This window comes from Microtus pennsylvanicus, chromosome 6, assembly GCF_037038515.1.
Source record: "Microtus pennsylvanicus isolate mMicPen1 chromosome 6, mMicPen1.hap1, whole genome shotgun sequence".
NCBI classification, from domain to species: domain Eukaryota; kingdom Metazoa; phylum Chordata; class Mammalia; order Rodentia; family Cricetidae; genus Microtus; species Microtus pennsylvanicus.
In genome coordinates this window covers 39,785,649-39,812,412 of record NC_134584.1, presented here as the reverse complement: position 1 = coordinate 39,812,412, position 26,764 = coordinate 39,785,649, and the positions used below count along the sequence as shown (strand labels likewise).

The window sequence follows — 26,764 nt, the reverse complement described above, 5'->3', positions numbered from 1 at the left end:
ACACAAAGCATAAAGTAAGTTTGGCTTCAGAAGCTCAATAAAGAAAAATCAACCTTTCTTTTTTCTTTTCCATTTATTTAAAAGAGACTAAGGGTAACGGAAAGGAACCTTACTCAGGAATCAAGATACCCAAATTCTGGTTACATAAGCTATTACCTCTCTTGGCTTTATCCATTTCTAAGAAGCCAGAAGATCTTTAGTTTCACAAATAACTCAAAACGCTCTAGGATTCTAAAGTCAATCCACTGAATCAAAACCTAAAAATCCCCTATCCACCCAGTGGCCACTGCACTGCGTCCCCCAGCTCCGTGTTCTAAGTGACAGGTGGGATGAAATGACACTTGCCAGCCAGTGCTTCTCAAACCATAGATGCCCCTTCTCCTGCCCGCAGTAACACCAAAAGCTCATGTCACAGAATAGACAGAAACTTAAGTAACAGAGTAGATAACAGACTCCATATAATACTGGAGACTTGGCAACACCCACGTTTATTATTTCAGGCTGCATTTTGTATCCTTCAGAGCTTATCTTTCCATCTTCCCAGCAACTGGGCAATGCAGAGTTTGTGAAGCACTGTGAATTTTACATAGCTACCATGGTAACAGTTCCTGGACCTCACTGTGAATGCAAGTCAATGCAGGAACTATAACCCATACATATACATACAGATGTAAAAAGTAAGAGGAAGTGGATTTCACTACGGCACCTCCACACTTATGTCATTATACTCTATTCTAATCCATCCTTTTCCTACCTTTCTCCTCTCTACCAGTGTATTTTTTTCTTAAGCATTTTTCAAAATGTTAGTGGGTTTGCTAGTCTCTCTTTCTGCATTTTATCTATACACTGAAGTTCTAGGATCATCTTTGGAGTCTCTCTTTCTGCATTTTATCTATACACTGAGGTTCTAGATCATCTTTGGAGTCTCTCTTTCTGCAGTTTATCTATACACTGAGGTTCTAGATCATCTTTGGAGTCTCTCTTTCTGCAGTTTATCTATACACTGAGGTTCTAGGATTATTTTTGCAGTCTCTCTTTCTGCAGTTTATCTATACACTGAGGTTCTAGATCATCTTTGGAGTCTCTCTTTCTGCAGTTTATCTATACACTGAGGTTCTAGGATTATCTTTGCAGTCTCTCTTTCTGCAGTTTATCTATACACTGAGGTTCTAGATCATCTTTGCTAGTCTCTCTTTCTGCAGTTTATCTATACACTGAGGTTCTAGGATTATCTTTGCAGTCTCTCTTTCTGCAGTTTATCTATACACTGAGGTTCTAGATCATCTTTGCTAGTCTTTCTTTCTGCAGTTTATCTATACACTGAGGTTCTAGATCATCTTTACACTTTCAGTGTATTCTCCAGCCCCTGTGTCTATAGACCTACCGCTACTACTGCTGCTGCTGACCAGTCTACTTAATGAGAATGTGCTTCTCCTCTCCCAGGGAAAGATTCTCTGGAAACATCGATGACTGAATACTGATGTTACACGACATAAAAATCCTGTGCCTGAAAGTGATTTTGCAAAGCCACTTTGCTATGTTTCCTTCTACCTCACACTGCCTTAGCTGCATGATCTGTAGAACAGTGATAAAATCTACCTGATAAGGTTTTCATAAGAACAGAATGAAGGCTAGACAGTGGTAGCACACGCCTTTAATCCCAGCACTTGGGAGGCAGAGGTAGGTGGATCTCTGTGAGTTCGAGGCCAGCCTGGGCTACAGAGCGAGTTCCAGGACAGCCAGGACTTTTCACAGGGAACCCTGTCTCGAAAAATAAAAAAAGAAAAGAAAAAGAACAGAATGAAGCAGTGCTATCAGGTGCTTGGCTAAGGTGATGTCTGACAAGGCAGCCGCTCACTAATTCGCTCCTGCCACCTGCTTTCTTACAAGATGGGACATTATGCTAATCTGTCATTTCTAATGTATAGTGTGGAGAGCAAAAATTCTTCAAGCAACCTTTAATAACCTTTACTTTTGCATGAACATGACAAGTCAAGACTCAGTAATTACACCATTGTATAGCAATTAAGTAGAATAAAAATTATTCCTCAAATTAAAAAGCACCACTAGATCGATCTCAGTTTTGTGCCGAGTACTGACCTGTTTTCTGAACTAGATGTAGACGTGCTAGATGATGACAATGTATGAGAATTGGACATGCGTGAAACAAACTTCTGGATAGTGTTACGAGATGGAGCTTTGATTCTTGAGCTACGCCTACTGTGATATTTCTGGAACAAACTCTCAACCTAACATTGGAAAAAGACAGCGTCAATGATATTGATGTCATAATTATGATATGAAGACGTGAGTTACTCATCTTTATTTGCATACATTTTGCATAAAACTGATTTAAGAGCTTCAAACATAAGAACACAGTTTACTAGGGACAATGCTTTTTACAGCACACCAGTGCTTACTTAAGTTTTTTACAGTTTAGAAACAAACAAAAAATCCAAACCACTTATCACTCAATTAATCACCAAACAACTTTAAAGGCCTCAGAAAATTCTTCCGTAGCTTCACATGTCTGACCGCCACTCTTGGAAAAATTACAAGACGTATCATACAAGTTTACTGTCAATTTTACACTAGAGTTGTATATTAAAAAATTACCTCAAAATTTTTTAAAGTTTTTCTCCATAACATTGGGTCAGAGGGTTCCAGTTGAAACACACGGAGCATAACAAATAAGAGGTGAATACAAAACGTTCCACGCCCACAGCTGCAGTTCTGGGGACCATAAGAGAAGTCATGGGTTAATAAATCAGTGAGGGTCCATCAGAATGTCTATGCCTATCCTGCTTGGGCACGCCCAAGTCTATTTTATTACAATTTCTATGAATATCCTTCATTATTCTCACATATAAAGATGTAGGTATTTCCATGTATTAATCTATTTTCAATGAATTTACTCAATTGATTAAATTTATTTTGTTCAAGGTATTCTCATAGTAAAAACATCATCCACAGTCTAGATGCATTTTAAATTCACTTTATAAAACTGAGAGCCAGCTACATACATGCCTGTATTTTTGGCATTTGCAGACAGAGAGCTCACTGTGAATTCAGAGCAAGCCTAGTTATAAAGTAAATTTGTGTTTTTTTTTTTGTTTTGTTTTTTGAGACAGGGTTTCTCTGTAGCTTTTGGTTCCTGTCCTGGAACTAGCTCTTGTAGTCCAGGCTGGCCTCGAACTCACAGAGATCCGCCTGCCTCTGCCTCCCGAGTGCTGGGATTAAAGGCGTGCGCCACCACCGCCCGGCTATAAAGTAAATTTGAAGCAAGCTGAATAGCATAGTTAGACCCTGTTACAAAATAAAAACAAAACAGGGTGGTGGTCCATACCCCTTTAATCCCAGTACTCGGGAGGCAGAGGCAGATGGACCTCTGAGTTCGAGGCCAGACTTGTCTACTTGTCTGTGTAGTTAGGGCTACACAGAGAAACCCTGTCTCAAAAACAGAAAAAGAGCAAAACAAAACAAAGCACCAACAAGAAGGCTAAAAGAAACCTTCTAACGTCTGGGGATGAGCTAACACTTGTGTGGAGAACATGAAGCATTCAACTTCTAATCACACACACACACACAGAAACAAAATGATTCAATAGTATACAGACTTAAAATGGTACCACATACTAATAAAATATAAAAGTGTCAAATACTACCTGTGGCCCAATGAATACCCGGTACTTATTGTCCGGACTGTCTCCTCCAATCAGGAAAGAGTTGGGTCCTATCTGCTGCAGGAGGTACAGCCTGGCCCTCATCACTTTGTTCACACGGCGGTTTGTCTCTTCCGGGCTGTACGGTGAGAAGCCATCTGGTGATGGGGCTCTTCGGGGCGGTGTGATTCTGCCACTCTGAAACTTTACAACATTGTTCTTTATTAGGTAAATTTTGCACTTCTTGATAAAAAATAAATATTTTAAGACAGGTCATACCCAAAGTCATGTGACAGATTTCCCAGAAAAAAAGCTTCATGTATGAAATATAATTAAGAGCAAAACACTGTTATCTGACACATTCCTTTGGAAGAACTTCTAAAATTGGGGTCACTCCCAGAAGTGATGATAAATCTTTGCCTGAGAGATACCATATGGTCATTTTACAGGCTAGGCCATAAACTTGAGTCTTCTAAAATACTATGAAAACCAAAATGAGAGGCATTAAGTGACCACCACACGCAGGGAAATGCTATTTCTAACAGTAAATGCAAACACGCATTCTCCTGGATTCTACGCAAGGCTCTGGCTAGCGTTCCCTAGAGTAGGACTCACTGCCATGGAATCCTCCCCTGCTCACCGGTGACACTGCAGACACTTCCTCCTTAAAACTCCCCACCGGAGGCCGAGCAAAACTGTCTGTGGCCACAGACATAAACATCATGCTCACCCACGCTATTCATTTCCCCCAGAAGTTGAGGTCTTGTCATCAACATCCAGCAAGAATTATGATTGGTGGAAACACCTGGACTGAATTAATTACCAGTAGCAAAACCAGGAAGCAGCCCAGAACCCATTGGTGGTGTGTAGGTGTGCAGCTGCTGTGGCAAACAGTCTGTTTCTGGAAATGTTAAACTTTTCATCCGGGAATGAACTCAAGAGAAATTAGGACGTATCCACACACAAACTTGATGTGAATGTTCACACCAGTCTTGTTCGCAGCAGGGAAGATGCAGTCCATTTAGTAAACAGATAAAAAAGATGTGGTGTACGGAAATATCAAACAATCGAAAACTGAGCACTGATGCATGCTGTGACAGGACCCAAGTCAAAGATGCCTGCCGCAAAGACTACCCATAAAAGGCAAACACACAGGCAAAATAGGCCAGCGACTGCCTAGGGCTAATGAAGACTGCTACTAACAGAGCTGTAGATAAACAGCAGTTTACTTGAGCAAGGGAGATCCCATGAATTGGGCAGCAGTCAAACCTGGCGTTTCAGAGAGTTGATTTAGCAATGTCCAGGCAGCTTTACAGGCTGAACACAAAGGAAGGTGAAGCAACTGCTGGACCGGCCACAACGAACCGTTGCCATATTGGGGTGTGTGTGATGGGCACACCCTGGTTATGTAATGAACAGGCTTTCTGTCGTAGTTGACTAAAGCTCAGCCTGATTGCCAAGTACAGAAACAACTTCAGGCCAATGGTGTCTAGCTTGTCCTTACTGTGCTGTAAAAGTGGGGTGGTTTGGGGGAGGGGATGGGAGGATGTGACTCTGCTTATATGCATTCACGGTCCTCTTTGCTTTGAGGCCTCATGAAATCAAGATGCAAATGGGGACTTAAGAAGAGCTCACAGGCCAGCAGTTTCTGCTCCAATCCAGCAGCCACACCAGGAGGTAGATGCCAACAGCCCCAACTGTTTGACCTTTGCGAATGAAGCAAGGCATGAGGGAGCAGCAAGCTTGGTTTGAGCAGAGGCTATGAGGAGCAGGGACAAGCTCCTGCCCCTGACTTTCAGATGTGCAAGCTAGTAAGGTACAGTGTTAGTAAGAGAGGTGTGCTTTGTTAGATTTCTGTGCTTCCACAGCTAGTAAGGTACAGTATTAGTAAGAGAGGTACGCTTTGTTAGATTTCTGTGCTTCCACAGCTGTACTCACTGACATCGGCTCTTACTCTTCACACGTCGGAAATGTTTTAATGTGCAATTCCACCACTAGCTGTCTCTACTGTCCTTCTGCATCTCTTTGATGTCTTATTTAACATAAAACGCTGCATTTGGTCTGCTGTGATATGTATTGGCTACCAAAGGAAGGAGGACTTTAGAGCCTTTCCACAAAATTATGCCTATTTTCTAGGATAGCCATCACAGGGCCCCAAATATGAGCCAAAGCTCAAAGAGCAGATTGTTTCTTTGGATTTGCTTTTATTTTATGTGTGCAAGTGTTTACCTACATGATGTGGGAGTGTCATATATCAATCTGTTGATTTCATTGGTTAAGTAATAAACAAACTGCTTGGGCTCATAGCTTAGAACATAGGTGGGTGGAGTAAACAGAACAGAATGCTGGGAGGAAGAGGAAGTGAGGTAAGACGCCTCAGACAGAGACGCCATGCTCCACTCTCCCAGACGGACGTGATTCAGCTCCGACCCAAGATGGACGGAGGCTAGAATCTTCCCGGTAAGACTGGTGTTACAGATTATTAGAAATGGGCTAGTCCAGGTGCGAGAGCTAGCCTAGAAGAGGCTAGATAGAAATGGGCCAAGCAGTGTTTAAAAGAATACAGTTTCCGTGTAATTATTTCGGGTAAAGTTAGCCGTGGGGGCGGCCGGGTGCTGGGGACGCAGCCCGCCGCTCCAATTACTACACCTACCTGCATGTATGTGCTCTGTGTATGTCCAAGGCCTACAAAACCACAAAAGGGCACCAGATACCCCAACACCAGAGTCCCATGCAGCTGTGAGCCACCTTGTGGGTGCTGGGGATGGAACCTGGCCCGAGGAAGAGCAACAAACGCTCCTAACTGCTCAGCTACCTTTCTAGCCTCATGGAAGCAGTTGTGATGCAAATATGAAAGAACAGTATTGGCTTCTTCCAGCTGGCATATCAAATCCATATTTATACCATGAATGGACCTTATGGATGTTTTTGTTTCAACATATACTATTTATTTGGAAAATATTGGTTTACTAAATTACACAGATATACTTAATTATATAATGTTAAAAAACATTTTATATCATTAGTCTTAGAAGTCTCAATACTGAGAAACAATGAAGCATAGTGGAAATCATTTTCTAAAATTTTAATTTTTGCTTTGGAACTTCAAGTATCAGTGGTGAAAACACTTTATTTTTCTTGGTGAGACAGTTTCATTCAGTTCACTTTAGGAAAAATGCTAAATACATGTCTGAACAGTCATACTTTGTTGGCTATTCTTTCAATTAATAGTTTTGGTCCATGAAAACAGGATGACTGGCCCAGCTTGCAACCCCAACAGCTGTCTAAAGGCTTTTCCTTGAGATGGTGACCATACTATAGTGTATGGCAGAAGAGCCTCATCCAAGGGTCCCATTTTATCACGCATCACAGAATACTAAAAGGGGTTCAGATTCAAAAAGTAATTTCCTTGACAAAGTTCTTCTTAAAACAAAGTAACCCATTTCTTTCATGGGCAATCTACAGCAAGGAAGAGCAAGAATTCTCTAAGACAGAGTAAATGCAGGGGGACAGGGGGCATGAAAATACCCCAACAAAACTGATGTTTTGCACAATGAATATATGCTAATAAAGGGGAAACTCCAATTCTAGTGCCGTAGTCTAGTGTTAACTGGGGTGAAAGCACCAGCAACTTTATCAACCACTAGTGTACTACTGAGAGGGACAGCATACTGGCTTTAGTACAGAACTAGTTTGAGCTTGACAGACCTCAGAAAGCACTTCCCCAGTCCCCCACCAGCCTTCAGATCAACCACACTCTAATGCTGCTGCTCTGTGGCACAGCTGGGCAACCCTCGCTGTGTTGGAGCAAGTGAACAAACGGTTCAGATCTTAACTCACAGGCACGGGGGAGACTCGCTTCCGTCTCACTCCTGGGGATTCCGGTTTCACTGAGCGCCCTGATGGGGAGCTGCCAGGAGATGGGCTGCGTCGGCCTTTGGGGGCTGCTGAAGCAGAGCTCGCTTGGCCCTCTCCTTGAGGTTCAGCTGCCAGGTTACTCATTTCAGATCCATCTCCTTTAATAGGGATTGGTTTTACCACCTAAAACAAAAATAGTTCAATGTTTCGATTACTTAAAGACATACAAAGAAGTACACCTGAACATCACTGAGTGGGAAATAAATGTGTTACTATACGATATTAATACAACTATACCAGATAATAGGTCACATTTTATTTGGTATTACATTCTCACTAATGTTGGGAGATTATTTTTACTTATGCAAATGTCATTATTTTGCATTCATACTCAAGTTACTGTACAAAATTTTAGAAAAACTATTAGTTGCTATTTGTCGTAATCTTTAGGTCATTTAATATTCAGAATTAACACAAATTAGGAATTAAATGCAGAATTAGCACTTCAAGAAATGTTCTTTTGGACAGAGGGCTGATCTCCAAAATATACAAAGAACTCAAGAAATTGGTCATCAAAAAAACAAATAATCCAATAAAAATATGGAGTACAGACCTAAACTCTCAACAGAGGAATCTAAAATGGCTGAAAGACACTTAAGAAAATGCTCAACATCCTTAGCCGTCAGAGAAATGCAAATCAAAACAACTCTGAGATTCCATCTTACACCTATAAGAATGGCCAAGATAAAAAACACTGATGACAGCTTATGCTGGAGAGGCTGTGGGGTAAAGGGAACACTCCTGCATTGCTGGTGGGGGTGCAAACTGGTATAGCCCCTTTGAGCAATTTCTCAGAAAATTAGGAAACAACCTTCCTCAAGACCCAGTAATACCACTTTTGGGTATATACCCAAAGGATGCTCAATCGTACCACAAGGACACGCGCTCAACTATGTTCATAGCGGCATTGTTTATCATAGCCAGAACCTGGAAACAACCTAAATGTCCCTCAACTGAAGAATGGATAAGGAAAATGTGGTACATTTACACACAGCAGAAAAAAATAATAACATCTTGAAATTTGCAGGCAAATGGATGGAGCTAAAAAACACCATATTGAGTGTAACCCAGACCCAGAAAGACAATCATCATATGTACTCACTCATACGTAGCTTTTAGACATAAAGCAAAGAAAACCAGCCTATAATTCACAATCCCAGGGAACCTAGACAACCCTCAGAGAGACATACATGGATGTAATCTACATGGGAAGTTGAAAAAGACAAGATCTCCTGAGTAAATTGGGAGCATATGGACAGTGGGAGAGGAGCAGAGAAAAATATATAGCTCAATAAAAACAGTAATTAAAAAAAAGAAATGTTCTTTTGTTTTGAAAAAATGTAGGCCATAAAACAGTAATAATAGGTATTAATTTAAGTAGTCAAATACAGTTTGGTGATATTAAACTATCTTGAAAATGTTATTTTACAATAGTTTTAAGGCATAGCTCAAGAGGCCAGGGAAGGGCCAGGAGCAAGCTCAGTGGTACAGCTCAGCATGCATGAGGCCCTCAGTTCAAATCCCAGTAGTAAGGGGGGAAAAAGATTAAGGGGCTGGAAAAAGCCAAGGATGCTTCAAGCTTAAAGACCAATTTCTTAAATTGGAAACATGCAATTTACACAGCCTGCGCTGCTATTGCCATGTTTAAATACAGGCCTCTTACCAAATCCTCAGGACAGCTGAAGCTTGCTCCTCCTGGCATTCCCTCACTTCCTCCTATGCACAGTCCAATTTCACTCATCTTTAAAGTTCTGGTTAAAGTCCTACTGTTCATAAAACCTCTGTCAATGCTGCCTACATTCTTTAATCTTTTTTGGTAGTTAAAATTTTTTTTTTTTATTTTTAATCATGGGGATATGTGCATAGGAGTGCAGGTGTCTGAAGATGACAGAGGCAGTGACCTCCCTGGGGCTGGAGTTACAGACAGTTGTGAGTCACCGAATGTGGCTGCTGGGAGCCACCTCAGTTCCATCGAAAGAACAGTGTGTGCTCCTAACAGCTGAGCCATTTCTCCAGCCTCTAAAATCTCCCCAAAAGCTACATTTATTTGTTTGTTTGTACATATGGTAGAGGGGCGCACATGCACGCACATCAGAGAATAACTTGTGTGAGTTGGTTCTCTCCTTCCGTGTAGGCCCTGAGGATGAAATGCTGGCAGTGTGACCTGGAGCAAGCCCTTGACTGAGCCATTTTATTGGCCCCCAATCTACATGTTTTCATCTTTCCTAGCTATTTCTTGCTCTTCTGCTCACTCCACACATCTGGCACCTACTCATTAAGTGTTTTGCATTATTTTACACACCATTTAACTTGCCGTGTAGAAGCCTTAATTTCCCATCTGGAGCTATTTATTTTTTATTTGCTGTTTTGAGGAGGTTTGAAGGCAATTTAATAAAAAATAAAAATAAACAAAATTAGACCTCCCAAGTAGACAATAAACTTCTTAAGGATAATTTGAAATCTGTGAGTAATAAAATTCAGGCAATTATGCTCAAGGATCACGTTATATTTCATATTTTGCACATCTCTTCTTCTCCCCCTGCACCCCGTCCTACATATATATAGGCAATGTATTTAAGTATTTACTGGAAAGTAGACAGTGATAAAAATTTTGTATTAAATGCTATAACATTATTTTGGTTGGCTTTGCCATATGACACCACTCCAAGAGGCTGCAGAGGAGCAAGCTCTTTTGGGATGGCTTTCATTGCCCAGGAGCGCTCTACAGCAACCGAGTGGAAACATAACCCTATTCTTACAACTTACTTACTTTCATGTACATTGGTGTTTCACCTGCAGATATGTCTGTACTAGGGCACTGGGTTCCCTGGAACAGGGGTTATAGACAGCTGTGAGTTGCCATGTGGGTGCTGGGAATTGAACCACGTCCTCCAGAAGAGCAGCCAGTGCTCTCTCCAGCCCAAAATATGCCTCTCCTAACTGCCAACTCAAGAAGCTGTTTCAGTAAAACACTCTAAGCTAAGCCCATGATTTCCCCATCGTCTGCAATGAATAAAATGATGAAGGACCCTTCCAGAAGCCCCACAAGAAGGAAAGGTGCAGAAGCCTACTTGGCCATAATGGTGGCAAAGAGAGAGGGCAGGCAGGGGACATTTAGAGTTTTCCCGTGGTACTGCACCAGAGACAGCAGTTCAATGGAGGAGTCTAAAGAGTTGGGGCTATTGAGAGACTGAAGTAGAGGCCAGTTAGCTGCAAGGCCTCCAACAGCACGTGGGCGGCACCAAAGCAGCCACTAGTCACACATAACTGTCAAGCACCTGAAGGTGACTAATATGACTGACAACTAGGTTTATACTTTGGTGTGGTGGGGTCAGAGATGATTCAACGGTTAGCAGTGCTGGCTGCTGCTGTTCTAGAGCACCTGGGTTTTGAATCTCAGCATCTGCATGGCAACTCACAGTCATCTGCAAGTACAGTCCCAGGGGATCCGAGGCCTTTTGGCCTCTGTGGGTACCAGGTTATGTACGTTATACACAGACAACATGCAGGCAAGACACTAATACACATAAAATAACGTTTGGAAGTTTAAATTTTTACTTTCATATTTAGCTAATTAATTTAAACTTAAAGGAGGTCGGTGGGATAAAGATGAAGGCTAGAAGATTATGGGGCAGTTTTTTCAGGTCCTGACTGGAGTGTAATAAATCTTATCACTGCTATCTCTATTTCAAAAGAAAACTATAAACAGAATCCAGGCTCTTCTTCCTGTGTATTAATGCAGAAGCGCATCCACAATACATTCTCAATGTTTTAGCAGAAAAAAAAATCACAGCACAGCACACCGTATCCTTGTCTTTCTTAACCTGGTTATTCTTTTGACAAACTCCAGAAATTTTATCTTTAACTCCTGGGTTTACTTAATCTAACTGTTTCTTACCATCACAAATAAACAGATTTTTTAGGAAGTACGTTATGAAATTGCTGAGGCACAGACGCTGACATTAGAGGGCAGTGTGGCTCCAGGTGCTCCATCAAATGCTTTCTTACAGTGGTTTAAGTTGTCTAATGAGCAGGGTTTTAATTATGGCTTAGCTCCGGACATAGGCAGCGACTGCTGAGTTTCTCACTTCCTCTGCGCTCCCTCCCAGAGCAGCGCCCTCAGAGCTCACCACAGGGCCTCTCCTGCTTCTCCCTCCCAGAGCAGTGCCCTTAGAGCTCACCACAGGGCCTCTCCTGCTTCTCCTCTCCAGCCACTCGTGCTTCCAGGCAGGCATGCAGGTGGCCTTCAGTTTCTCCCTGATCATTCGCTCCTCTGGGCGATCGTCCATCTTGTGCAATCCTTTGAGGGTTTCTTTATTCTCCATCTCTCGGCTAAAATCAAGGGAGAAACAAGGACAAAGAGAAAGTCAGATAAAAAACAAAAAACAAACAAACAAAAAAAAACAACGATAATTTCCAAGACAAGTGAACAGTGTGGTTGTTTTACACTCTGGTTACAGGTACTTGAAAAGACAGTGGTAGAACCCACAGAAGATTGAGGTAAAGTATGAACACAATGTACATAATCATTACTGTGCTTAATGTGGATACTGTTGAAAGTCAGCTGCTACCATCAACTTTAATAACATCCCTAAAAGGGGGCTGGAGAGATGGCTCGGCAGTTAAGAGCACTGGCTGCACTTCCAGAGAACCCAGGTTCAATTCCCAGCACCCACATGGTAGCTCACAACTGTCTGTGACTCCAGTTCCAAGGGATCTGACACCTTTACACTAATGCACATAAAATAAATAAGTTAAATAAATTAAAAAAATAGTATCTCTGGCCTGGGTCTGAAAAGGCATGGGATAAAACCGGACTCGCTGAACATAGAGGACAATGAAGACTACTGAGAACTCAAGAACAGTGGCAATGGGGTTTTGATCCTACTGCACGTACTGGCTTTGGGGGAGTCTAGGCAGTTTGGGTGCTCACCTTACTAGACCTGGATAGAGGAGGGTGGTCCTTGGACTTCCCACAGTGGGTCAGGGAACCCTGATTGCTCTTTGGGCTGACGAGGGAGGGGGACTTGAATGGGGGAGGGGGAGGGAAATGGGAGGCGGTGGCGGGGAAGAGGCAGAAATCTTAAATAAATAAATAAATTAAAATAGTATCTCTAGAAAAGGTTTTACACAGAGGTTGTACGCTTACTAATAATATCAGTGCAGGTCCTTCCCAGCAGTTACCAAAACTAACCCAAAATATTAACCACTGCTTTAACACAGACTGCCCACCACACCAATATTATAATACACAAGAAACACATCTTATTTGTATCTTATTACCCTTACTCCAGAATTTCTAATTTTCGTGTCAACATACATAGAACCGGGGAGGTATGCTTAGTTTCTATAATGAACTAAGTAAAGGTTGAATTTAACTAGAACTATATCCTAAAATAACTTTGCACTGCCTGAATGTTCAAGTCTGCATGTTCCCGGAACAAGAACATAATGATGATGCACTTGGTATTCATAACTAGAGTGGAAATGACCTGCCACAAACATTCTGACACGTCACCAGAATTAAGATCATCTTTAAGCTAGGAACTAATTTTTGGGAACTAATTTCACAAAGTCTAACAGGTGAAGCAGCACTCTCTGGAAGATCACTAATTTCAAAACATATCCATCTCGATGTACATACGCATATACATCCACACCGCATAGATTTCAAAGTCGTGTTCAGACGGAACACTAAGTACCTCTATTTGTACTCACTCATATTTGGTTTCTAGCCATAAATAAAGGACATTGAGCTTATAATTCATGTTCCTAGAGAAGCTAAATAAGAAGGTGAATCCAAAGACAAACACATAGGCATCCTCATGAATATTAACCTTCATCAGGCGATGAAAGGAGACAGAGACAGAGGAGCACGGGACAGAAATCTCAAGGTCCAAATCAGGAGCAGAAGGAGACGAAGCACGAGCAAGGAACTCAGGACCGCGAGGGGTGCACCCACACACTGAGACAATGGGGATGTTCTACTGGGAACTCACCAAGGCCAGCTGGCCTGGGTCTGAAAAAGCATGGGATAAAACCGGACTTGCTGAACATAGCGGACAATGAGGAATACTGAGAACTCAAGAACAATCGCAGTGGGTTTTTGATCCTACTGCACGTACTGGCTTTGGGGGAGCCTAGGCAGTTTGGATGCTCACCTTAGGAGACCTGGATAGAGGTGGGTGGTCCTTGGACTTCCCACAGGTCAGAGAACCCTGATTGCTCTTGGAGCAGATGAGGGAGGGGGATTTGATTGGGGGAGGGGGAGGGAAATGGGAGGCAGTGGCGGGGAGGAGGCAGAAATCCTTAATAAATAAATAAATTTAAAAAATAAAAGAAAAAACTATAGACTAACTTCAATAACTGTTTTTTTTTTTTTGAAAGCCAGTAAAGTTAGAGAATAATAGTTTTCTACCCTGGAAGGAAGAGGAAGTACTGTGGAAACGTCAGGAATGATGACCTTGAACTCACTAAAATGTCAACTTCGAACTTGTCTAGGAATTTTCCAGTTATTCATAACTCTGCGGCAGCAGCTTCAGCAAAGCAAACCAAACACAAAACAAACAGGAGCAGAGAGGAAATGCCCATCTGACTGCAGTGAAATACCTACGTTGTGCAGGGCTGGGAACCACACAGCAAGCACAGTGTCAGAAATGGCTCTAACTGCATTTAGGAAGACTCCGAATCTTACAAATGGGCAGTCAGGGCACATGGCAAACATTCCTGCTATCAAAACTGTTCCAACGGATGAAAACACTGTTTTTGACGGTGGTTCAGGTGCTTAGCAGTATCTGGCTGTTTCCATGCAGATGATGGATGTAGTGTGTTCTTGATGATGTCAGAGGAAGAGAGGAAGCAAGAAAGGCAGACAGAATGTAAAGGGAGGAAAAAGTAGGATGTGGGAACCTATTTCCCCTGAACTGCCCAGCTCCCTGCCTAAAGGCAGCTCCCTTAAGACTTGAAGAAAGAACACTTCAAGGACCTGGAAGGAAACAAACTGAGAAGCCCCAAGAAGCTCCTCAACTAAGAAGGGTCTGTCACAGGCCTGTTCCAGGGTAAGGACTGCTGGGGACAGGGGGCGCTCCAGTCTGGCTGAGGAGCCCCTGGCAAATCCGCAGCTGGCAAGAGCGTGCCCCCCAGGCTCGCCCTCTGCCGGGTCCTCCCAGCACCCAGGACACCTGGCTCAGGGTTCTTCTGCACAGGCTATTTCCTGACTTCTCACTGACACAGGTCACTTCCACTCACTCTGGTTTCCTCTACTACTCAGAGACCTTGTCAGTTCACCCTTCCACAGCCCTCCTTCAGAGTGACCTCTACGACAACAAGCAGGTCTCACCCTACTGGAGTAGTTGGCATGCGCTTTATTCGTCTATTCTCTGCATCCAAGCTCAGGGAGTACAGAGTGAGTGTCACACAGAGTGAAGGAACAGCCACGTAACACCTTCAGCGGTCCTAAGGGATGTCCCACTGCTTCTAACATTGAATGTCTTCCATATTAATTTTTTTATCACTCTGCACTTCTGATTAAGTCTGGAACTTTGATGTTATTTTTGAGAGTTTTCATCATTCCTAAATTAATCTACAAATATAAACAAAGTGTTTCAGTTTTCTCAAAATAATTTTATACAATTAATCCTAAAATGTGCATTTTTTTATACTTTATCACCTAAATTTGAATGGCTCCATGCAACCAGAAGTTGTACTTTCATAGGTAACTTTTCTTCCTTCATAGAATATAAAATAGTATAATTTACAAAACACTGGGGTCTCAGATCCAGCAAAACATAGATCATTTCAATTTTCACACCAGGAAGAAATTATACCTAATTGGTTTCTTTTTCTCTGAAATGGAACCCAGTCTGCTGGAAGGAAAATAAGCCTTCTCCAAATACTTCCACGGCTTACAACCGTAAGCACACCTTCCACGCATGGACAGACCCGGCTCCAGTTCTGCCAGGTATGTATGCCTGTGTACACAGCAATGGTTTGCCAGCCAAGGAACACTACAGTTGGAGACTACAAACTCCCTTTTTAACCAAAGCCTTGAAGCCCAGGAGTCTAACGGCTGGTTAAGCATGGCAGGTGTGTACGTGCATGCGTGGGGTACCATGGCTATTATTACCTCAACGCGTGCTCGCGCATTTCAGGCTTTTCAAGTTAAATGATTTCAGTAAAGCTAAATCACGTCTGGGAAAACTACCCTAAAGACTTAAAGACAAGAATAAGGTTTGGATAAACCTAAAGAGTAACACTAACAGATGGGGGGATGGGTGGGGTATACGCGGCTTCCTTCCTTGTTTTCCTAAGCATTCCTCAGAAGACATGTTATGTTTGACCTAGGACTTTAAAGGCCCATTTCAGCCTAACGTTAGGTTTCTAACCCTTGGCTCTTTCTACACTGACAGAATACAGCTGCTGCACACTAAGTGAAGCCCCACCTTCCCTTCTTGTAGAGGTCATTATTATACTATTATTATTCTTACATTAACGTCTGGTCTAATCATCTTACTAACCTCATCAGGTGCATAAAGTACATGCTAGGCATGCCCTGTTCTCACAGCATTAAGACGCCAATAATTCACGTGTCTTGGCATATGTATGTGCTCTCTCTGTCTCTGTCTCTCACACACAAACACCTCTCCCCCTCTCCCCCTCTCTCTCTCTCTCTCTCTCGCCAGCAATACCCGTTCCTTTTCTCACATGCCTTCAGTACAAAATTTCCTCCCACATGTCTATGGCCGCTAGTTAGTCCTTTCTAGCAGGCTACATACCCACTGGAATATGATATATAATTGAGGATCTGTCTAAACTTTTGCCTTCCTCAAAGCACTGGGAGACTAATGTGGGATTTCCCTCTGCATGTTATGAATATGTTTTCTTACACTGGTTAATAAAGAAGCTACTTTGGCCTATGGCAGGGCAGAATATAGGCAGGCAGGAAAATTAAACTGAATGCAGGGAGAAAGAAGGCAGACACCATGTAGCTGCCAAAGGAGAAAGACACCAGAACCTTACTGGTAAGCCACAGCCTCATGTGACACACAGACTAATAGAAATGGGTTAATTTAAGATGTATGAGCTAGCTAGGAATACTCCGAGTCACTGACCAAGCAGTGTTGTACTTACTATAGTTTCTGTGTGATTATCAAGTCTCTGCCTATAGGAGACCTTCCAGGATGGGCTGCATTCTCACCATTTTTCTATGGGTAACACCAAGTCTGCTGGGCCTGATACACTGTACCTTTTAGTGACATGATGGGGTTCCCCCCAGATGTCACCTCCGTCACCTCTCCTTCTGTTGTATACTGACCCCTCCTGTAGTTCATAGTGAGCTGGTCCAATAATGTGCCTTGGTTCAAAGACACTCTACACTAGATGATATTGTACACCTTGGCTCACTCTCTGGGAGTTTGAAAGTGGGGTACGTGGAAAGTGTCACTGCATAAAGAATGGCGTTAGACTAAATAAAGCAAATCGATACTGTAGATGTAGAGACAGAATAAGGGAGAAGACAGAACTCGGGGAGCACATAGCTAGTGAGGGAGAAGCAATAAAAGTAGGCACCAGGGTTGTACTTGGTCCCTCGGCAGCTATTAGACAATTAGTGCTTCCCTAATACCACCCCAAGTGACAAGCTGTAACTCTCCAGGGGCCGCATGCATGTCTCAGCAAGGGAAACATTTTCAGATTCTTTAACCAGCTAAGCCAAGATTTCAAAGTTATTTATTAAGAGGGCTTTTCATCATTCCTAAATTAATCTATCAATATAAACCAAAGTATTTCTAGTCTTGAATGAAACAGTCTAATACTCTATTCCCTGAAAAAGATCCCAAAGAGCCCGACGAAAACTTCAGCTCTGCATAATGAAGACACAGAAGACTCTCAATGACATGCAGAATCCTACCATTTAAAAAAGTTAAGTGGTTAATTTTAGCTTGGCAATTTTATGCTCACTACTAACATGGCGGAATCCCTGACAGGCTTTATAATAACAGAAAGGGCTGAATCTAAGTGTGTGCTACAGAGCTGGCTCAGCTGCTAAGGGCACTAGTCTGATTTTGTGAGTCAAGTCTTGGGGCACAACTCTGTAATCCCAGCACCTGGGGGGAGGCTGAAGCAGGAGGATTCAAAACTGCTGGCCAGCCTGGGCTTCATCAATTTCTCTCTCTCCCCCTCTAGTCTTTGAGGCAACCATTTTACTTCCAGAATTAAAGAAATGCATTAATTCTGTTCATTATTAGAGTGCATAACAGAAGTTACAATGTCCAAATAAATGCTTTCTGGCTATGGTTAGCACAGTTAACTGGCTCAGAAAAACACTCCTGTAATAGTGTAGACTTCGAGTAACTATATGGAGAAGACTCTTGATTCTCTTGGTGTCCAGAAGAGAAAATTTGGAAAAAAAGACCAGGGTCATTTGAGACATACACAGCCCACAGCTACCTGTAGGCCCTCACTCCAGCAGAAATTCATACACCAAATACACATACTGCTACCATGGGAAGAGAAGGACAAAGGACGGAGCCAGGAAAGAAAATACTAGTGTACGATGAGCCCCATGGCCGAGAACTCCTCACCAAGGGGCACAGCGCTGACTGCTCCAGTTGAGCTAGGCTCAGTTCTCAGGAGCTGGACTCAACCGTCCCTTCACTGCACGGGCGAGAAAAGTGAAGGGAGGCAAAGTTCTATGTGCAGTGAAACAGTCCCTGGTTAAGTTAAAAAGCAAAACCCCAAACAAGAAATATGCTGATGGGTGACTTCAGTCTCTTTTCTTCCCCAGGTGACCAAGAAAGAAACGTGACTACTAAACTGGACGTGATCACGTGCAGACAGGAAAACAAAACAAAATCCTGTCCTTCAGCATCGGGACAGCTGTGTTCTCTCTAGATGGACTGTTACTGGCCACAGCTGGCTTTCTCTCTTGGAGCAGGAAGAACCACAGGGAAGGGCAGCTCTTCCACCTTTACCCAATGCAACATTTATCAAGTCTGCACAGGCAGTGATGGCACATAAAACGTTCACATTGCAAAGCAAATTCACGGAAGATTTTATTCTAGGCTATTCAGCAACGATGCACCTTGAGAGTGAAAAAACAAACAATTCTTATTTGCCTTGCAGAGAAACAGGCTAAGTTCTCCCAAGTTGGATGACCATTCTCTTTGGCACGACAAAAAAACTGTGACTACTCCCTCTTTCCCTTTCTTCCAGGTACAGTGTCACCATGTAGATTAAGCTACATCTTAGTGCCTCGGCCCCCAGGAGTGTTTGGAGTGAAGGAGTGAGTCACCCCCCGCCCACTATTCTGAGTTTTGTTTAAGTGTGCATAGGCAGGTAGCTCCATGGGCGGTGGGTGGGGGGGTCAGAGCATTCCCTGGGTGTTGGTCTTCACAAGGGGGTCTCTTTTTTTTAATTTTTTAAATTTATTTATTTATTTATTAAAGATTTCTGTCTCTTCCCCGCCACTGCCTCCCATTTCCCTCCCCCTCCCCCAATCAAGTCCCCCTCCCTGTGGGAAGTCCAAGAACAATGGCAATGGATTTTTGATCTTACTGCACGTACTGGCTTTGTGGGAGCCTAGGCAGTTTGGGTGCTCACCTTCCTAGACCTGGAAGGGGTCTCTTTTGTTATTCTTCATTGCTGTGCACAGCAGCCTGGTTGAAGGGCGAGCTTCCAGGATTCCGACTCCACTTCTCTGCACTAGCGTGGCTTTACTTAGTCTTTGGCGCTTGCACGGCAAGAGCCTCACCATCAAACCACTGCTCAGCCATGACTGCTGTTTCTTAATGTGTGACTGACGATGGGCTAACAAGTTTCTACACTGGTAACCATTGGGGACAGGGTTATTTCTATTAACATGTGAAAGCTTCCTCAGTCTTTCGTATATAAACTCACCTTCAAAAAGTTCATGTTCTCATTGACTACACTGTAATGTGGGACCATTAACAACATATAATGCCCTGTGACTACACATTTTGATTACATTTTTTTCACTTTGCATGTATGTGACTTCACACACATAGACACGTCACACTTGTGGAGGTCAGAGGACAACTTGTAGGAGTCAACCTGTTTCCTCCAGAACCAAACTCAGGTTGTCAGGCTTGGGTGGAAGGGGACTCACCTGCTGAGCTGAGCCATTCCAGCTGTTCCTGTTTTTTGTTTTGAGGTAGGGTTTTGCTATGCTGACCACACACGTCTCAAACTTCTCTTCCCATCTTAGTGTCTGCAGTACTGGGATTACAGGCGTGTCCCACCACAGCTGGCTCCACCATGCCATTTAATTGATTTACATTTATAATGTATTCTAATTAATCATATACATGCTATGAATTCATTTACTTGGATTCACAAACTAGTTTCTATTAAAATATCATCCAGTGGGATTTTAAAATGAAAAGTAATCTTAACAGTGGTTACAGGACTTTTGCAATGTAAAATATGTTACAGAAATGCAAGGTTATGTGTAACATTAACCAAACAATGCATAGACATGCTGCAAACACGGGCTCATAACTGACCCAGGACATGGCACTTAGAAGGTTTTTCCTGTCCTCTGTGAGTAAACCAACCGTATAGCAGCAGAGACCATGACTATCACTTCTAACCAACACAGACCTATGAAATAGTTTGTGGGATGGACCTAGCACTCACAACCTGGGCCTCCTACCACAGATTAGTGCCTGTGGGGACATGTAAACAATTTCAAAGAGAACTAGATAGTTCCAAAAGTTCTCCCTACTTCTAAATTACTGCTCTGGATGAGTTTGTTTGAAAAGCCACCATGAACACTTAATAACAGGGATTTATAAAATGTCAGAGAGCTACTAGGCATAAACTACTTTTCAAATTTACTGTGTGTACATGTGTACGTGTTAAGTGCCAGTGTGTATCAGGGCCAGCATGTGTGTGCCCTGATACGCACATGGAAGCTATCTGTCAACTTTTCAGGAGTCCGTTCTTCCACCTTGTTTTAAGGCAGGTCTTTCTAGCTTCTGTACTTTCCTGTACTCCAGGCTACTGACCTACAGCTTGCTTCTAGCTGATTCTCCTGCCCCCACCTCCCATCTTGCTACACGACTGCTGGGATTCGAGTCAGACAACCTTATCTACCTTTTATGTGAACTCCAGGAACTGAGCTCAGGTGGGCTGGCTTTCCCGTGCCCATTTCCCTCATGCCAGTTTTTAAAGTGAACAGTTCTCTATGGCTCCCCCTCCCTCTATCCCTGTCAGTCACCTATGACTCAGTCTATGAAGCTAACTGCATGCCAAGTCTTGCTAAACTCTTTTTGACACGTATTTGCTGTGTGTGCCTACGCTCACACATGCAGAGATCAGAGAACAACTGTGGGGTCCAGGCACCGAACGGGGGCTGACAGGCTGGTTAGCAAACCCTTCTCCCACTGAGTCATCTTGCTGGCCCAAAATCTACCTAGAAGACAAGTCAATGAACCAAAAGAAACCCGCATTTCAATTACACAGGTCTGCTATGCTATGTGTCCTGCTGCCTTTGAAATGTATGAGCATGCTGAGAAAACTCTAAGGCATCGCTCGGTAAATTATTAGCAGTAATTCAATTCCGACGCCATATAAACTTTAAGATCAGTTATACAGAATACTACAAGTGTACATAATTTAGAATGAAAAGTTTATTACATGAAGTTTTTTAAAAAATAAACCACACTGTTGTACTCTGCTCAAGAGTATTTTATGACTAAAAGTTATCATTCTTGATCACATATATTCACATGAATATTCAAATATGACTCAAAAAACTGGTTGTGCGGTTAATCCTAGCACTCTGGAGGCAGAAGCAGGAGGATCTCTGTGAGTTCATGGACAGCTTGGTCTACAAGAGCTAGTTCCAGGACAGGCTCCAAAGCTACAGAGAAACCATGTCTCGAAAAACAAAACAAAACAACAACAACAACAAAAAAACCAAAAACAAAGCTGTCTTGAAGCAAAAGCAAATCTTGCAAAACGAACAGACAGATGTGTAGCCCCCAAAGCAACTGACACACTTACAGTAAAGCAACAAGGCTAGACTTTCAGGAGGACACGGTTCCGGACAACCATCACCAAACCCACGGGCTGTATTCCCATGGCTTAAACCAGATAAAGGCAGAAAACGATGGAACACAAGCATTTTCCAAATCATCTCTTTGCTTAGTAGGCCAAGAAAGAAACAGCAGGATACTGCAAAAGCTGGGTTATGGTGTTTCCTCGGCACCCCAAGTATCCCAGATATGTAGCTGAAGAGTCTAGTCAAACCCACCAAATTCAAGTTACTCAAATGCAGTATAAATCTAATTCATGAAACTGGTGACGTCACTGAAATGCTATACCTACATATGGAAAAGAATTTTTCTGAATATTACTGGATGAATATGACAATACATTTGTAAGAATGAAAATACATCATGTGTCCTTTGTCAAGTTACGGGGACAATTATGTGCACTGACAAGTTGAACAAATATCAAACACCACATAAATTAAGTCAAACAAACACTAGCAGTGGGCGGGAGGGGGAGAGACAGGAATACCCCATCATTATTGAAACTGAAAAGAAGCTTGAAGAAATGCAGAGGTAGGACAAAGCAGGTCACCAATGAAGTGAGTTGGTCAGGGAGCAAGGAGCCTAGAAAACAGGCAATGTGAGATGAGGTTTTTAATAAGAGCAGTTGTGAGGAACAAGTGGGCGAGGGCCCTGTGCTGTCAGGGTAAGGGTTCGTGCATGTGGCCACCAAAGGAAACAAGCCAGACTGAAGTGAAACTGGTCAGCCGTCTGTCTTCAAGTTCAGGGCAGCCCGCTGCCCATCAGGAGCTAGGAAGTAAACTTTCAGTTTGCAATATTTATGTAGACAGTGGAAAATGAGAGAACTGGGCAGAAATATGAGTAGTGTTTTTCATAATTTGTCATCGTGTGAAATGCATGAGAACTGCAGAAGACAGGAAAGCAATGTATCTCATGATGATGGACAGATGGACAGAGGGACTCTAAAGTTACTGGCTGTCCTTGGGACACTTATTACGTAAAAATAAGTTAAATCCTTTCTCACACATCAAAGGAGTCATCTTTGTAATGGTACTTCTAAATGATTCTCTTCAGTAATTTGGAAAAGCTGTTGGATTTAATGCGAATAATTTCCTGAGTGGCCATGTTTTCTAAGAGAGCTTATGATCAACACAGACCCATTTCCCTTGTTCCTTTCTAACCAACACCCAAGACAGCTTGTAGTCTTTTGATATTCACTGCTAAAAATCCCAGTGTTTATATTTTTCCTGGCTGAGTTCTTGATACTTGATTTAGGGCCTTTAGAAACCTTTGGGGGGAGAATGGGATGCTGTAGGATGCTCGTTTACAGTGTGTGGCTAAGTGTCTGTCTATTTCCTCTCAAGAACCCCGTCCCTTTGTGTCGACACATCCAGGGTTGGGAAAGTCTACCAGATGGTGGTGCATAAGCCTAATGAGATCCCCCACTTCATCAGAGAAGCAGACTGGATCTCCACCATTGTGTGGAGCAATGCTCAGCAAGGCAGCCTGCTACCTCCCGCCAGTGCTCCATCCAGGAGCACTGCCCAGAGCACGTGACATGAGGCAGCAATCACCAGAGATGGTTGGTGACTGCTCCTTCATTGTTCTGCTTTACATCCAGAAGATCCCAAGTGTGTGGTGTGGAGGTGTGGATTTTTCTTTGGGACCTTCTCCACACGTATGAGCATCTTTCTAAGAGATTCACTAAACAAGGCTAGTTCTGAGGGACGCAATCTGTTATTACAGATTCCTCTCTCCTATTTTAGGAAAAGCAGTTAAAAACATAAATGTTCTGAAATTAAGAGGAGTTCCCACTGACGTAGAATGCAATGCGCTCTTACAGCCTCTGCTCAGAGGACTTCTTTGCAACCCTGAGGGAGAGCCAGGACTACAGTCCTTCCTTCTGGCTGGTAGGAAGACGCATTAGCTAGGATCCTCAGAATTAGAAGGATACTTTCCTGACAAGGCTTTCCTCTTTATGCTCCTAATGCTAGCAAACCACTCTACTCAAGGAATGGCACACCTACCCATGTAAGCACTGGGTTAGGCAGAAGGATAAAAATAAATGCAAAATGGTACAAACCACCAGGTCTGCCGTCCCAGAAAATACTAGAAGTACCATAATGCTGCAGTGAGATCTGATGTGGGAGTGTCATATATCAATCTGTTGATTTCATTGGTTAAGTAATAAACAAACTGCTTGGGCTCATAGCTTAGAACATAGGTGGGTGGAGTAAACAGAACAGAATGCTGGGAGGAAGAGGAAGTGAGGTAAGATGCCTCAGACAGAGACGCCTTGCTCCTGGCTTCCAGGCAGACACATGCGATGAAGCTCCGACCCAGGATGGACGTAGGCTAGAATCTTCCCGGTAAACGCACCTTGGGGTGCTACACACCTGACTGGAAATGGGCTAGTCCAGGTGCGAGAGTTAGCAGAGAAGAGGCTAGATAGAAATGGGCCAAGCAGTGTTTAAAAGAATACAGTGTCCATGTAATTATTTCGGGGCATAAGCTAGCCAGGCGGCCGGGGTGCTGGGGATGCAGCCCCGTCGCTCATATTACTACAGGGATCAATCTATGTTACTTTATCTACGGAAGATGCAGAAAGAGCTACTGAGCTGGTGGTGTCTGGAGAATTAGCAACAGCAGGATTGGCAGAACTAGCGAAGGATGAATGATACCCAACAGTGCGCAAACTTCAGAGAAGCTGCACCTTTTGAAGAAATAATGCTTTAAAATTCCAAATAGCACACATGTGTGCAGAACAGGAAATAGAGAAATACTAGTGGAAACAGAGACCTGAACTTGTTCAGTGAAGGGTATCTCAGAACCTCTCATGAAAACCCAAGTTCATGGCAGGCAAGAAGGGACGCAGTGTGGAAATTCTTTTTAGCAGAACATATCCAATAGGAAGGTGCTGCTCCCTGAACACACTGCAAGAAGACTGCTCTGGAGTTTGCTTAGAGACCCCCTGTTCCAAGAGCCAGTATTCCTAAGAAGCAAAATCCAGAGAACCCGATACTAAATGTCTTACATGTTAATGTAGGGATTGAGTGGTCACAAAATACAGCCCATCTTCAAGGCAAGAGCTATACTAGGGTGGGAAAGGCTACTTGGCATGCGCCAACAGTCTCAAGATCTGAATACCACCTCTCCCTACCCTCCATCAAAGAAGTGGTCCTTAGATGCCACAGCTTGACCCATTCAATTCCTGGCACAGCCTGAGTTTGTAAGGTACACCAGCCAAGGAGTTAGTTCTGGAGTAAGTCCAAAAACATTAAGACCCACCATTTTCTCTAGACCTCTCTACTGCCACAAGCAAGCCACAACATGAGGATTTTAAAAGGGGCCTCAAGAGTGTTCTCTTTTCACTGTAACAGACCCTGGAATTCTGACAAAACACAGCACATGTCCGTCTTCAGCACACACAGTCGAGCGACTGGCAGTGACTGACCTATATGCATCATGTCAGAGGACATTCAACATGAGGCCCTGAAGAGGCTGCGAGGCCAACACAGATGGAGGAGGCAACGGTGACAGCTGGGGAAAGGATGATCTCCAGAAGAGGCATAGAAAACAGACCACAGCCTCTCACCAAATCACACTGAGGACACAAGGATGCCTTATGGGTGCAGTACCTGTGAGGTGACTATTAGAGGCACCAATGGGACAATAGCCACCAAATCCAGAAAAATCGAGGGAGCTTCCATCAAAGCGATACCACTTAGCAAGCTTGACTCAGTGAGAAAATTTATACACATTATTCATATATGCGCCAAAATCAGGAGGCTTCATCATCAACAGAGATGACATCTTACAAATCACGTTCCTAGGATGGCGCTGACTAGGTCAGACGTCAGCTCAGTGACCAGGGATGTGAGCTCTGGAGCCAGGCTGCCTGGGGTCAATCCAAGGGTCAGCTCTTCCTAGCTATGCAATTGAGGTTTAAGTCAATACATCTGTGCCTAAACTTCCTCACTGTAAAGTGGGGCTAACAATACCTACTGTATAAGTTGGGTTCCAGAGCACAGATTTGTGTGTACAGTACTCAGGAGGAAGCTAGCTCCGTATCTCCCTGCTAATCTCTTGTGTAAAATGGAGATAACAGATACTGTAGCTATGACTACTGCTACTATTGTTCACGCTATCCAGGGGAGACCCAGGTGCTGCTCCAGGTGTCCGTATTCAGTGGCTCCAGGCCTGACCACATTGTCAGAAAGATTAAGTAGTCTAGGAAATTTCTGCTTAACTGAGAACTAGGGAGCTCTAAAGCCAGGTCTTCCTAGCCTCTTCTTCCTAAGTTGTGCTGCTGCTTATTTCTTTACACAATATTTATTGTCTGAAAAACATGAAGCAGCAAAACAGAACCATTACCCGTCCCGCCGCCACCCTCCTGTCATGTTCAGAAGGTAACAGGTGACTAGAAGAACATGAAGACTGTTGTGTTGGGCCTAAGTATTGTCATAACCAAGTATTTTATATTATTAAAACCATTTTCTCAGGACTATTTGCTATTCAGCGAGTTAATATTCATTATTCAGGCATCCGCCTCTTCAAGATACATCTTAAACACAAAAAACAACAAAAGTAAACTCTTATGTTGTAGGAGGCCACTTGTTTGTTGTCACCTGCTCAGTCCCGAAACAGCCACACAGAAACTGTATTAATTAAATCACTATTTGGCCTATTAGCTCTAGCTTCTTATTGGCTAGCTCTTATATCTTAATTTAACCTATTAATCTGTGTATCACCACGTGGCTGTGGCTTACCAGCAAGGTTCTGTCCGGCATCTGTCTCTGGCGGAGCTACGTGGCTTCTCCTGATTCCGCCTTCTTTCTCCCAGCATTCAGTTGTTTTCCCCACCTAGCTCTAGTCTACCCTATCACAGGCCAAGGCAGATTCTTTATTCACTAACCAATAAAAGCCATACGATCAGAAGGACTTCCCATACCACTCTTGGGGATAACATCATTCGGTTCTTTGGATACAAAAATGATAGATTGGACTTAGACACAGAAACATTTTATATTAAGCACTAATGCCTTATAGCTGTGGTGTTTTAAAATACTGATTTGTGTGTATGAGTGTTTGTATTGCACGCTTGTCTGTGTACCACATGTTCACTGCCCGTGAAGGCCAGAACTGGAG

General features: G+C 43.1%; 1 protein-coding gene across 2 annotated transcripts in view; it reads right to left on the bottom strand.

Moving 5' to 3' along the window:
• Map3k1 (mitogen-activated protein kinase kinase kinase 1) overlaps nucleotides 1-26,764 on the bottom strand; it is a 68,427-nt gene that overhangs the window by 18,559 nt on the left and 23,104 nt on the right. For both annotated transcript variants that reach the window (XM_075976067.1, XM_075976066.1), the window contains exons 2-6: nucleotides 11,762-11,912; nucleotides 7,503-7,703; nucleotides 3,666-3,866; nucleotides 2,617-2,733; nucleotides 2,101-2,249 (exon numbers count right to left, since the gene is read on the bottom strand). In XM_075976067.1, coding sequence (XP_075832182.1) covers nucleotides 2,101-2,249; nucleotides 2,617-2,733; nucleotides 3,666-3,866; nucleotides 7,503-7,703; nucleotides 11,762-11,905 — 812 coding nt within the window. In that variant the 5' untranslated portion in view covers nucleotides 11,906-11,912. The remainder of the gene's footprint in view (nucleotides 1-2,100; nucleotides 2,250-2,616; nucleotides 2,734-3,665; nucleotides 3,867-7,502; nucleotides 7,704-11,761; nucleotides 11,913-26,764) is intronic.